Raw genomic sequence first — 13,526 nt, 5'->3', positions numbered from 1 at the left:
GGAATGCTTCAGGAAGTGTTAATCTCTGTCGCTCTGCTTCCTCTTGGACCGCTGCTGCAGATGGCTGTGTATGTGATTTGTAAACTTACTTTCCTTTCTTACAGGATGACGTGAGGCAGAAAGTGCACCTGAATACCTTCGGCTTCTTCAAGGGTGGTTTCATGAAAGTCAATGTCAGCAGCCTTTCCCTGAAGCCTCCTATGGGCTCTGATGACAAGAGTAGTTTATTAGTAAGTTACTTTGAGACTAATGACTGTATTCAGCTTCCTGTGAAATTTCCCTTGATGCCTGAACTTGTTTGACGTGTCACATCCAAACTGGTGGTGCTGTTGTCTTTGTTCCACACTGTGAGCTGTTTTAGTGAGGACATGTCTGTTGTGAGTTACCCTTGAGCACTATCCATCCTGCTTTAGGATAAACTGTAACTCACCGGATCCTCTGCTGGTAGGTTACACATCTGTAACCTATATTGAACGCAGGTTTCCTAAGCAATCCTCCTCCAGCGTGTGGTTTTTCTCCTTGTCCCGTTGCATTGCAATGCATCTTGAGCTGTGATATCGGTAGGTTTCCAGAACAGCATCTGACTTATTTTTAGAGGACTCTTAACATTACATATTATATAGCACATTGTATTAGTGATTTTAACAGAGAGACAGAGTTACTCAGGTAGAACACAGACTTGTGTTCCTACTCCTCTGCATGGTTCAACCTCTTTAGTAATGAAAGTATGACATATTTTCCTCAAGCAATAATGTCTGGAAAAATACTGAAATAAGAGGTTCAGGGACAGAAGGAACTCTAGATTTGTTCGGGTTTGAATCAGTATGTACTTTATTCTTGTTTGATATGGATGAAGCAGCAAGTTTTTCATATTTGAGTCATTTTTTTCTGTCTAGGTAATGAGAAAACTACCTGGATTCTGCCTTAAACATAGCTAATTTGGTTAGAGAGCAGTATCTTTGACTCTTTCAGTGGTGGTTTGGCTTCTGATACTAGGGGAGCCTGAGCTGTTTTAATTTAACAGATTCTTCTCGATTGTCTTATAGGTGGGGTTCAGTTTGGATCGAACAAGGAATGATGGATTCTCCACTTACCTGGTAAGAGAAAGAGATGGGAATTTACTTTTCTAAGCTGGGGACATCTCCTGGCCTACCTTACTCCAGGAGTGGTTGGAAGAAATAATAATTTTAAAAAGCCTTTAGACATGGGCAAGTTTTTAAGGATAATGCAGTTTTACAACTTGCTGGACTAAGAATGGTGACCTGTACCTGGGGGGAAATTGTCCCATTGCTTATGCGCAGGAGGGCACTTCAGAGGTGTTTTGCTTTTATTACCAGGATGAAGAGGTGGATTATTGTATCTTGAAAAAGAAACCAGCGCAAGATGTTTCTGTTGTAATCTTACTTCTGGACTTCAAAAGTGATGTGTAAGTAAATAGTTACACTACATTTTAAAGTTATTTCTGTAGCTGAAGCTAACATAACACTTGAGAATTTTTTTAAAGTCTTGGAAAGCTGCTGTGCATGTACTTTATTTTTAATGGGTTACATGAGTGAAAGAAAAAAAAATCTGCAGTATGAAGTGATCCAAGAATTTTTGCTGTATGTTGGAGGAATAAGGAGATAGAGGGCAAAAGAATCATACCTTTATTGTGCTAAAGGCATGAACTCGAAGTCTTGGGTCACTTTTGCAGCTCTTGCACTGAATAAACTTGTTTTTCTTCAGCTGCTCTTGTATTTGATGTAAGCGTGTAGTGTGACTTCTCCCACAGTGATCAGTTCAGTGCCAGGCTGCTATCAGTCATGGTCTGGTGCTTGCCTCTTCCCTGTGGCAAAAAACCCTCAAACAAGTAAAGACAAGTTGGTTTTCTTTATTGGGTACATGTAGGCTATGACAGCCTTCTTATGAATTTGATTTGCTTTCATTTTGTATAAAACCTCTTTGTTCTAGTGTGACAGTATGGTTCTCTGCAGAAGCTGCTTCTTTGTTACCTAAAATTTCATTCATATCTGAGGAAAATGTTACTGCCTTAAATATGAAGCCACTAAAAACTTCTGAACAGAGCAGTGATTCTAGTAAAAATTCTGTGAAGACCAATGAAAATACAGACAGCAAAGGTAAGCCTGCTAACCCTGACCTGTAGGTGCTCTCACTGCTAATTCCTCACTGATGCTCATCCAGCAATTTGGTATGGTCACATTCTGGGGTCCCCTTGGGGTAGGACTTGATACACAGTCTTGTGTAAACCTGAGCATAGAGCTCCCTTTTGGGCTGGAGTCTCTCCTGCTCAATGATTTGTGATAGTTCCATTGACCCAGCAGAGACCTATCGTGACTGTGTTGGAGACCTACAGGACCTGTGAGTTGGGTTGTCTCCCCGTGACTTGGTTGTCTTTTGTTTGGGGAAAAGAAGTCTAAGGAGGAATTTGGTAGCCACCAACAGGTAGTTGAAGGAAGGTTAGAAGGACAGCGGTGCCAAGCTATTTTTAGTAGTGGCACACAATGTAACCTGTGGCTGTTCCCTCTTATTAAATCTTGGATGTCTCAGATGGGATGTCAGGAGGGGAAATAAGGCTTTCCTGGGTCTGTATTCCTGCACTGCAGTAGATCATTTGTAGAAGTCTGTAAAAGCTCCATCCTTTGAGGTTTTAAACACTTGGCTAAACAAAACCAGGCCCAGTGTGATATAGTATTGACGCTAGGCATGCTTTGAGGCAGAAGTTGGTTTAAATACCTTCACAGGTCCTTTCCAGCTGACGTTTGAATGAATTTGTAGGTATGTATCTAGAGAGCTGGAATCTAGCTGGTCACTTGGAAGCCATGGGGATGGAAAAGTAACTGTACCAGTAACCTTTTGTGGAGGCACAAATCTTCATCTGCCTTCCAGACCAGCAGATGAAACAACTTTATAATCTTGGCTCTGATGGGATTAGCTCTAAACAGTTCATGCTCTCTGTTCCTGGAAGAGTTTAGACTTCAGATCAGAGTGCTGAGCAGTTTGAGTCTCTCTTGGCCTGTCGTGTTCACAAGCTACAATATCATTGAAAATTTTCTACAGCTGCTCTAACAGGTCGAGAACTAAAGCTGGATGGCACTGAAGATAGTTGATCTGACAGCTCTGATTTTGCTTTTCCTTGCTTTAAACAGTCTAGCCTGCGGGTTGATAGCACTCTGAGGTGTGGTAGCCTAAAGCAAAGCTTAAGTCTTGAACTTGTGCTTCCTGATAGAATGGGATAAAAAGCTTCTTACAGGAGTGGAGTGAAACTGAACTTGACATGCCACTCCACTAAAGTCCCCCATCAATTTAATTTTCTCAAGTTCAGAACAGATACTGACTTGGCAAGTCACCCGTGCTTGAGGTTTTAATTTGTTTTTTGTTTGTGGTTTTACTGAGGCCTTTCTTAGCAGAGAGCTGAGAGCTTTTTCCTTCCCTTCGATTTGTCAGGCCGTGTGTTAATGTCCAGATTAAGGTTAGTCAGTGCAATTAACAATGTGCAGTAATAATATTAAATAGACTATGTGAAACAAGGCTGTAGCCTGCATCTAGTATAGGTCATCTGCCTCCTCCATCACTGTAATTGGAGGGGTTGGAAAGATGTCTTGGGTACAAGACATCAATGTAGAGGGTGTAGTAGACTGGAAAAGAGTCTCTGTTAATGATTAGCAAGGAAACTGCCATGCAGACAAGTACAGGAGGATTTGAGTAAGGTATTGGCAATGTGTAAGAGGTGGTAGTCTATGAGAACGTCCCGATGCAAACACTCTAAATGTACCATTAATTCTTTTATCTGTAGATGAGAAGTCCAAACAAAGTACAACATCCTCCCAGGTAAGAAACTATCCGCTGTTCTTTCAGAAAGAATCTGGGGGAATATTGCAGTTAAGCATATTGCAGAAAGTGGAGAGTATTATTTTCTATTGCTCTCAGCCTCCACTGTAAATAAACAATGTGGCTTCGATTGAGCAACCTGATTTAGGGGAAGATGTCCCTGCTGGTGGCAGGAGGGTTGGACTAGATGATCTTTGAGGTCCCTTAGACCCCAAACCATTCTGTAATGATTCTGTGGATGAAGTAGCCAAATGTGGTAGTTACCTGCTTAAAATAAAATCTCAAAATCTCTTTTCCTTTTCCCAGGGCATAGAACAGAAACATCCTGTTCACAATGACAGAGGGACCTTTTCATTTCAGGTAGGGGGTCTCATTTCAGGTCAGTATCTATTCTTAATGTGTGCAGCCAGTTCCTTCAACTTTTGCTTTTCTCAAAGCAGTACAGTGGTTGTAGACGGCTCTCTGATAGCTCCGTACATTTTTTAGTGGACTCTTGTTAAGAATAAGTGCTGGAAATCTTTCTTCATAAGGTGTGGGAGCTGTTTTATACTGTCTTTGGCATGATACAGACTAACACATCTAGAACGGCAAGCCTCAGCATGTTACAGGTTACTGTGGTGCAACTAGTGCATACAGATCTCTAACAAATAGCTGTGACCTGGCTGACTCGCCTGAGGGGAAGATATTCTGCATGGAACCGATTAAGGCTTTGTGCCAGCTCCCTGCTTCACTTGTGATGGCTGGTTACCATAGAACAAACATGTTTTAAATTCTGTCAGGTGACACAGATCTCATTTCTGTAGCTATCACGGTTTGGGTAGTTGGGGGAGGAACAGAACAGCTGCTTATGCTTTAGGGCAAGTATGGTCACAGTTTTACACTTCATCATGTTAAATACACAACATGTCTTGTTATCTCTGTTGTGAAGAAAGTTAAACACTGATACCTAAAGCGCTTTGATAACAGTCTGGGATTACCGGATGCATAATCATAGATAGGTGCCCTGATTTTGCGTGCGGAATCCTGTGAAACTCACAGTTGTGCTGCTCTCCTCACAACAGTATGCTTGCAGAAAGGAACCTGCTGACCCTAAATGACTGACTTTCATGCTTTGGTAGAGATGGCTTCTTACCAGGGCAACCCTGGTGTGAATGAGGAGAATGCTGACTGTCCTATTCCTTGTTTTCAGTTCTTTTTTAACATCAGCTCTGATAACCAAGAAGGTCTCTACAGCCTGTATTTCCATAAATGTGTTGACAGTGGGTCGACTAAAGATCAGCGGCTGTTCAGCCTGGATGTGAGTAGAGCTTCTACAGTATAATTAACTCATGCACTTAGGCTGAAATACCCAGCTTTCGATTCCAGCTTGCGTACCAAGCGCATGCTGTACACAAGTGTGTATATGGGGTTGGAAGTGCTTCAGAGTTGTGCATTTGATGTCCCTGGTGGCATTTCTGAAGGAAGCAACTACAGTAAGAGGAATAAGAATACTGGTTTTGGAGAAATGTCTGGAACTGTGAAGACTGAGGGTGGGTTGGGTTCAGTCGCCAGTTGTGACTGATATCAGAAAAGCTGTAATGAGGCAGGAGCTAAAACAGCTGCTCGTGTTTTGCCATGCTTAGAAATCACTTTCTTTTTCTTAATGCAGTTGAAGATGTTAAGGCTGTTATTGCAATCTAAATTGTTGGTATTTGTGAATTCAGTGGTTTTGCTTTTTCTGGCTCCATTAAAGACATGTTTCTACACTTAAATGGCATCTTAAAGGCAGTGTGTTACAGCAAATGTCTTATCTCTTAACTTCTGAGGGTTCAGTGCTCTCCTGAGCCAGTGCCTTGTCACAGCTCAAGCTTTCCCTTGTGTTCCTGTGCTCGTGCTGCCATCCCTGCTGGTGTACAGCGAGCTGTTGTGACGAACCCTCTCACTGACTGAGGTAACTCTCAGCCAGATCAGCCGCCCGAATGGTTTTTTACATGGTGGTGCTGATGCTACCACAAGGGAACATGTAGGTGACACAACTGAGCAAGCCTAACTTAACTCATACTGGAGTGCTTGAAATCAGCTTCTGAAGTTGTGTGTTGAGAAGACCAAGTTTTTGAACTGCTGTTTGTTGCTTTGACCCACTGAAGAAATGGCAAATAAAACCTGGATGACCGACTTGCTTGGGTGTATTTAGAGACGCAGGACAGTTTCAGTACCACAAACCAGTCGATGCATTATTTTAATGAAGTCCTAGCACATATGGCCAAGCTGTTTAGGGGCATAAATAGGCTGTTAAATGAAGCTTTGTTTTGCCAGCCACAGGACGACAGGCTTGCAGCAGAGTGCTTCCTCCTCTTGACAGGTGAAGAAAGGCACTGTAGTAAGAGTGAGTTTTTTGGCTATATGTGATTGTCCACACCTGAAATCGGGACTGTGCTAAAAAAATGGCTCGTTTATTGTACAAGGTTGTAGATACTGTGTCTGAATCAAAGGTGGGCAGACTCCATGAGGTTTGGTGTAGAGACCAACTGTTCTTTGGGAAAGTTGCCTTTCAATTACATTGTGTAATTGAAGCACCAGAAGGAAGCTCTGTCCTTTCCTGCTTTTCAAGGAAATGATTGTTACAGCTGTAATTTTGCAAAGTATTTTGAGATTCTCGAGGATGAAGAGTTGTTTTTATTCATTTCTTTGAGACTCCTAACAGTCACCACTTCAGAAAAATCCATTTTAAATGAGTGAATTTGATTGTGAACTGTAACTGTTAATTCAGTGCTTTAACAAAATGTTTTTTTCAATTGTACACGTAACACAACTTTAATATTCAGATAGAAATTACGGAAAAGAATCCTCAAAGCTACCTCTCAGCGGGCGAGATCCCACTGCCCAAACTTTACGTTTCCATGGCTATCTTCTTCTTCCTGTCTGGGACTGTCTGGATCCACATACTTCGTAAACGCAGGTAAGTGGAGTAGTTTAGTGTCCGTGACAACTATGGGCTTACTTTAATTTTTGTTTTTATTCCTCCTCTTATAACGCCCAATTCGCCTTCAGATTTAATTACTTAAAATTCCAAATCTGGCTCAATGTCTCATCCCTAACACATACAGTTTATAGTTGAAAACAGCTGCCTCAGTATAATTTTTGCAGACTGTTCTGAAGTTATCAAGTCTAATGTTAAACTTTTCCTGTAGTGTACATATGGAAATATATTGTGGCAACAGGTAGGAAATTCCTGTAGTTGATAAAAGGAGAACAGTTTGAAAAGGTCTTTAAATAACGAGAAACTTGATGAATTTTTTTTTCATGTGGAGAATGGCAGCTTGTGGCAATGGAAAGCAGCAGAAGCACCTATGGTTCCATTTTGGCTTTATCTCTGACTTAGTCTGGAGTTCACTTGGTGATCAGGTTGTTTGGTAGTCTGGAGTTCTCTTGGTGATCAGGTTGTTTGGTAGTCTGGAGTTCACTTGCTGGTGTGGTGTTGTGACTTGAGGACAGAGGGTTGGAGCAATATGTGTTTGGATTATGTTTAGCAAATTTTCTAACAGTTATGATCAATATATGCAAGATGTTCCTATGAACTACTATTTTTAATTAACCCAAGTATTAAAAATCAGAGTTGTAGAACATGTAGTTGAAATGTTGTTAGGATGTTGCAAAAACTTGGTCTGCAGCATTAAAGGGAATCCTTTTACACTCCTACTCAGCTCAGCCTGGGAGTTACTGTTTGACATTTTTAGATTTTAAAGAAATACCCTTGAGAACTGCAATTTTTACTGCTGGCTTTTAACTGATGTTCTTCCTCTTTTTTCTTCCCAGAAACGATGTCTTTAAAATTCACTGGCTAATGGCAGCCCTCCCTTTCACAAAATCTCTGTCCTTAGTCTTCCATGCGGTATGTAAAACGTCTATGCCTTAAGTTGATCATTTAGGAGGTAGAAACATGGAATCCAGGATGTGCTGTTGGAGAAATCCACTCTGCAGAGGAGAATGGGAGGGGGAGAGAAGTGTCTTTTGTATTGGAGCATTAGAACTGAACTGCAGCTGTTCAGTGGAAGTGATTTAGTTTTCATCAGCAAATTCTGACTTTAGATACAGTTGCGATCGTGGCTGGAAGCAGCAAGCGTGTATGAGGGCTGAATGAGTGCCGCGAATTCTGATGTTTTGGCCATCTGAGGCTTGCCTGAAGGCTTGAGCTGTGGTGCTGCTTCAGCTACGGGGCTTGCAATAAATATTAATAAATGGAAAGCTTGATGAATGTTTCTGAAATTCCAGGGCGGTATTTCAGATCAAATATTAGGGTGTAGTGGAACAGACCAGACATGATAAGCTTTAACACTTTGGATACATAAAGCCCCTGTTGAATTGTATTGGCTTTGTTTGTGAGTCCTTCCAGTGGAAAGGCAAAGGTGATGGGAAGCATTTAATCACTGTTTGTGCCAGCCACGATCTTCACCTTCATGTTCATGATAGGATAACTACTGCAAACGCTCCTGGAGTCCAATGCATTGAATCTGGTTCCTAGTAGAAGCAAAACTGCAGAGCCTCTAGTCACCTAATGCAGCTGATCTTGAACAATGGGTGAATAAAAAGGTTACAAGAGCAGTTGTTTAACTGGAGTTGTGTGGGAGCTGTGTGGGAAGGATGTAGATTGTGTGAGATATATCCACTAACACTTACAGCAAATAGAAATGACCTCATTGTTGCTAAACAAAATGAGAGTACATTGGGAGGAAGTATTCTCTGAGGTGTTACAGAGCCGAGTTTGTACACGCTGCCTGGAAAATGAAACTGGAACTGGGTGTCAGGCAGGCCTATTTTGTAGACATGGCTGGGGTGCTGGTGAGCAGCTTGTCAAGTAACATGCTCTGTTTTCTGCTTCCAGATCGACTATCACTACATTTCTTCTCAGGGATTTCCTATTGAAGGCTGGGCTGTTGTTTATTACATCACTCACCTGTAAGTATGTCAGAAGATTGATGTGATAGATTCAGACAATGGAACTGAATTCCCTGTGGGGCTATGCCCCTCCCGAGCAAACTGGAAAATTGCTGATTCTTTGATACTAGGATGTGAATGACAAGACAACAATCAGCCGTGTATGAAAGGGAGAGCTCTACTGACAGAGGGCAGCTGCGGAGAATTGGCACTTGTGTGGGTGGAGGAGTAGAAGGATAAGAAAGGCTTTGCTTCTCTTTGTTCATACTAATATTCAAGTATCTAATTTGCTCTTGGAGTGAATGGTAAGAGGGCACAGCTGCCAGTGTTTTCCCCTGTTCTCACCACCGAATGGACGCCTCCCCCAGGAAAAGATTAGATATATATTGATAGCTGTGAATGAAGCGTAATATTACTCTGTGATACACAGTTGTAAGCAAGTACATCTGCCACACTGTTGTAGGATAAGCATTTGCCAAAATTATGAATAGCGAGGCATTTGTTTGGGTTTGTGGCTGTAGGAGAGAACCTGGGCAGAAGAGGAAGTGTGATTAAAATAAATCTCTCACTGCTATATCTGTTTCTCTTTCAGACTGAAGGGTGCTCTTCTGTTCATCACCATCGCCCTTATTGGCACAGGCTGGGCTTTCATTAAACACATCCTGTCAGATAAAGACAAAAAAATTTTTATGATTGTCATCCCGCTTCAGGTGAGCACTGAGCCGTGTCAGCACTTACTCTCTTGTGAGAGAGTGCACTCTTTTGCGCTGCTGGTGCAAAAGGCTGTGAATCCTTCCCAAAATACCACCTAATTACTGCTTGTATAAGCCTACTCATTACAGTATAAGTGGAGCTGGAATTTCGTGGGCCAGAAGTGACTTCTGGAATTTACCCCCCCTGTATTGAGTTTGAGATAATGGTGATCAAATAGTGTCAGCAAATGAAAAATGAGCCATAAGCCATATTTGTGCTGGGGCAGAACTTGGGCTGCAAAACGGCACAACCTAAGCAGAGAAATGAAATGTAAGTTGTCACTTCTGAAATGCTTGCTGAATGGACTCAAGAAAAAAGGGGGGAAACCAAGATTGCAGGTCTGGGTCTGAGGGAAAGTCTCCCAGTGCATTCAGAGTGATGGGTGCTTGTCTCCTGCTCCAGGAACTGCAGTACGTAGGAGGGCAATGCTTGCATGTGGTGATGTAGCTAGAACAGGTTTTCTCCCTTGCTGGATGGGCTCCCTTACCCAGCTGTAAAACCAGAAGTATCTAAGGAGTGTTTGAGGTTCCTATAGAGCTCAGGTGTGGAGTGCAAAATGTGTCAATGACTGGCTGTAATTATTGTCTTAATTTAAAATAACACATTTAGACTGTTTGCTTTGTGTGTGTATGCAGAGTCCTGTTTCTGTATTTTAATAAATAGATTTTACTCTTTTTATCTCTACTGATACAGTAGATTCAGCATGGTGTATAACAAAAAGGGCTGCTTTCTGAATGTCAGCAGAAATAAGTTCCCATCAGTTTTATTTCTGTAAATCCTGTGCAGATGCTGCTGAATGTGTGACTTTCTTGACATAGAGCTGCAGAAGAATTGTTGATGTTACTGAATGGGGCTCTTTCTGCAGCTGTGGGACAGCTTTTGCTCAAGTGGCAACCCACATCTAGTACCTCCTTGGAAAGCCATGGAAACCATTAAGCATGTTTTGTCCTGTAGGTACTGGCAAATGTGGCATACATTATCATAGAGTCAACAGAAGAGGGGACAACCGAATATGGACTGTGGAAAGAAATCCTCTTCCTGGTAGACTTGCTGTGTTGTGGAGCCATTCTGTTTCCAGTGGTATGGTGAGTTGCTGGATGTGGCGTTTCTGAGCCCTGATGCTTGAGCTGTATCTGAACTGATGGCTGTTGACTGCTAGAGCTGAAGATACTGTTGAAGCAAAAACAAGTCAGCCCTTTGGAGTCAAGTGTTCTGTGAATTTTTTTTAAAACTCTGTAAGTCTTAACAGTTCAGTCTTGTGTTGTGGAAGATGCTTGTTTTGGGGATGTTCGAGTGGCGATAAAGTCAGGTGGGTGGCGATTTATGTGTGGCCAGCACAGTGCAGGCTGTAGGTGCTTTTGAAACTTGGAATTTTGCAGAAGTGCTGACCCTCTTACATTGAGAAATGGTGTTTTGCTTTAGTGACTGGGATTGGAAACCAGGCTGCTAAATGTTAAAACAATAGTGCTCTCTAAGATCAGTGCTGCCTTCAAGCAGAGTGGCTGCATTTTTACTTGATTGTTTAGAAGAAATAGTCCCACAGGGAGTGTTTCTCTGCCCTTCCTTCCACTCTGCTTGGCAAGGAGTAATGTTGGTTATATAAAACTCGACTAAAACAGATAATTCAGATAAACACTATTGTTGCTTCTTGCCATCTTCTTTATCTTCTAAATTCATTTTATTCTTAATTGGATAAACAGATGGATTTAAAGGAGCGTATGAAGGAGCTTCTGGCTCCTTGGTTAGTAAATGCAGAATATTCTTTTTCTCTAGAATCTCCAGGATTTATTTTTTCAGAACAGTGAATATGAATCTCTGTAGTAAACACATCACTGCTGTAGAGCGTGTAACTGTTTCATAATGCATATGTGTGTGTAAAAGATACATGGGCACATTGCTCTGTAGGTGGGAGTAAGCTTCGGTCTAATTTGTGAGGGTGGGCTTCAGCTGTCCTCACCTGCCCAGTTGCCCTCTAGGTAAGGGCAGTGCACTATCATCTTTGTGGCCTTCTGCCAAGGCTGAGAAACATCTCCCAAGAAATTTGCACTACCCACCGGTCCCTGCCTCTAATCCTGTCAAAATGCTGCATCTCTTCTGAGGTTGGGAGCGTTTGGCTACGGCAAAGAAAACTGCAGGAATATTAACTTCAATTGTAGAGAGATTTTGGTTTCTTAGGTAAAGGTGCTGCTTATGGTCACTGCTCTTACTATCTAATGCCAGAATCCATGTGTTCTACCCAGTTAATATACTGGTACAAAACTTGTTTTCCATTACGGAGCTGTATCTGAAGAACAAACACATTTGGGTGAATGCCCTGTAACTGTTAATGGTGTGCAACTGTGTTCCTGCATTGTCATGGTACTAATGTCAACTGGCAGCCAAGGCCAGGGCCTAAAATCCTGCCCCATTTTAATCTGGATAGTGTCACTGCAGCTGGGATGTCTCATGTAAACAAGGTGACTAAGGCTTGGCCCTTGAATTTACATTCCTGAAGGGTAGCTCCTGTTACATAAGTTGCCTATGTAGACACATAAGCTGTAATCAACTATTTAAATGAAAAGAGCTTAAAAGAGCAGTAAGATGCCAAATGTTTGGCAGTACTCTGAATAGTAGCTTAGCTTAATTGTTCAAGTGGAAAGCATTACTCTGAAAACTGCCCCAGTTTCTTGCTCTGCTCCCTTCCTCCCACAAAGCTTTCTGTAGGCTGAAGTAGGTTTTAGCAATCGGCTTTCTTAATCACAAGGAGATACAGGTACTCGAACTGCCTGAGCTGTGTAGATTGGCGTGAAATAAATGCAGCGCCAAGCACACTGAGCACAGTTAATTATGGGCATGCTCCAGCCACAAAGAGCTGACTAAAGGGCTGCCGTGAAAAGGGAGTGTAAAACTTACAGCTAATCTACCCTATTTTTATTTTTTCAGGTCAATAAGACATTTACAGGAGGCTTCAGCAACAGATGGGAAAGGCAAGTAATCTGTAATTTTTTTCTGTTTTATGTTATGTGTCCTAAGATAATGCCAGAATTACAAACACATGATGCTGATTTAAAACATGTGAACTAAGAGTATAAATCTAAGTTAGTGCTGCATTGCTGCTTTTCCTCAGAGGCCTTATAGGACTAACTTCTGGAAAGTGACCTCTTTCGTGTGTTGCCTTGACTATCAGAACCCATCTGTGGAGCTCATGCTCTGGTATTTGCATAGCTCTCGGTGCTCAAGCTAGACACGACATCTAGAGCAAATCATTCTGACAGATTTGTCTTTTCAGGCTTGAGTGGCCAGAAGCAGAAGTAGAAATGAATTTCAGAATTGCTGACTAGTCATAGTAGACCCCCTTGTTTCAATTTCTGCTAGAACAGAGGGAACAAACCTCATCATGAAAGAAACCATAAATTGTCATTAAATGTAACACAGTTCTTGACTTGTCTGTGTTTGAACAGCAGCTTAAAGGGCTGCTTGTGAAAAGTCGAGTTATGTTTATTGTAGCAGTGAGGAGATGGATGGATGGAAGGCCAACCCAAACAGGGCTATTGCAGAGTGTGCTTTTCCTTCCTTATCTGCTCATTTCTTCTGAATTAGTTTCTCAGCTGGCTGCAGATGCAAGTGACAGAGCATAGCGCTGGCTTTCTTGGAAGCAGGCAGCCATTTCAATATTCTGTCACTTGATGGCTTACTCTTCTTTGAAGGCTTTATTTGTAGAAGGTCCTTTGTTGGCAACATCCTTTCAACCCAGTCTGATCCTTTAACTCTTGTCTCTCCATTCTGAGAATAGCCTCCTAGGTCTGGGTACTTCCTCCAGCCATTTCCCTGGCTTCCACAGAGACACCCATTTCAGTGCAGTTTGCCTCTGTAGTAGGTGAAGTATGAGGCTGGGTACTGAGCTCAGCTCTCTGCAGAGATTAGGTCTTTTCTTGCCATCTGTTAAATTGAAACAATGAGGGTGAGCCCAGCATTTTTTGCTTTTTTTGAGATTCCAAGCTGTTAAAAAGCTATTAAAAACAACTACCACATACGCACACACCCCCCCCACA

General features: G+C 42.0%; 1 protein-coding gene across 1 annotated transcript in view; it reads left to right on the top strand.

Annotated features, from left to right (window-relative positions):
- Window positions 1–104: 104 nt before the first annotated feature.
- GPR107 (G protein-coupled receptor 107) overlaps window positions 105–13,526 on the top strand; it is a gene marked incomplete at its 5' end in the record, with an annotated part of 29,643 nt that continues 16,221 nt past the window's right edge. Inside the window, 13 exons of the mRNA XM_010137450.1 lie at window positions 105–230; window positions 1,047–1,097; window positions 1,338–1,426; window positions 1,951–2,117; window positions 3,794–3,828; window positions 4,135–4,188; window positions 5,018–5,125; window positions 6,633–6,766; window positions 7,624–7,699; window positions 8,690–8,763; window positions 9,335–9,452; window positions 10,450–10,580; window positions 12,418–12,461. Coding sequence (XP_010135752.1) covers window positions 105–230; window positions 1,047–1,097; window positions 1,338–1,426; window positions 1,951–2,117; window positions 3,794–3,828; window positions 4,135–4,188; window positions 5,018–5,125; window positions 6,633–6,766; window positions 7,624–7,699; window positions 8,690–8,763; window positions 9,335–9,452; window positions 10,450–10,580; window positions 12,418–12,461 — 1,207 coding nt within the window. The remainder of the gene's footprint in view (window positions 231–1,046; window positions 1,098–1,337; window positions 1,427–1,950; window positions 2,118–3,793; window positions 3,829–4,134; window positions 4,189–5,017; window positions 5,126–6,632; window positions 6,767–7,623; window positions 7,700–8,689; window positions 8,764–9,334; window positions 9,453–10,449; window positions 10,581–12,417; window positions 12,462–13,526) is intronic.

Source organism: Buceros rhinoceros, unplaced genomic scaffold, assembly GCF_000710305.1.
Source record: "Buceros rhinoceros silvestris isolate BGI_N320 unplaced genomic scaffold, ASM71030v1 scaffold1856, whole genome shotgun sequence".
Classification (NCBI taxonomy): domain Eukaryota; kingdom Metazoa; phylum Chordata; class Aves; order Bucerotiformes; family Bucerotidae; genus Buceros; species Buceros rhinoceros.
Note: the sequence above shows the minus strand (reverse complement) of the source record. Positions and strands in the feature narration are given on the sequence as shown.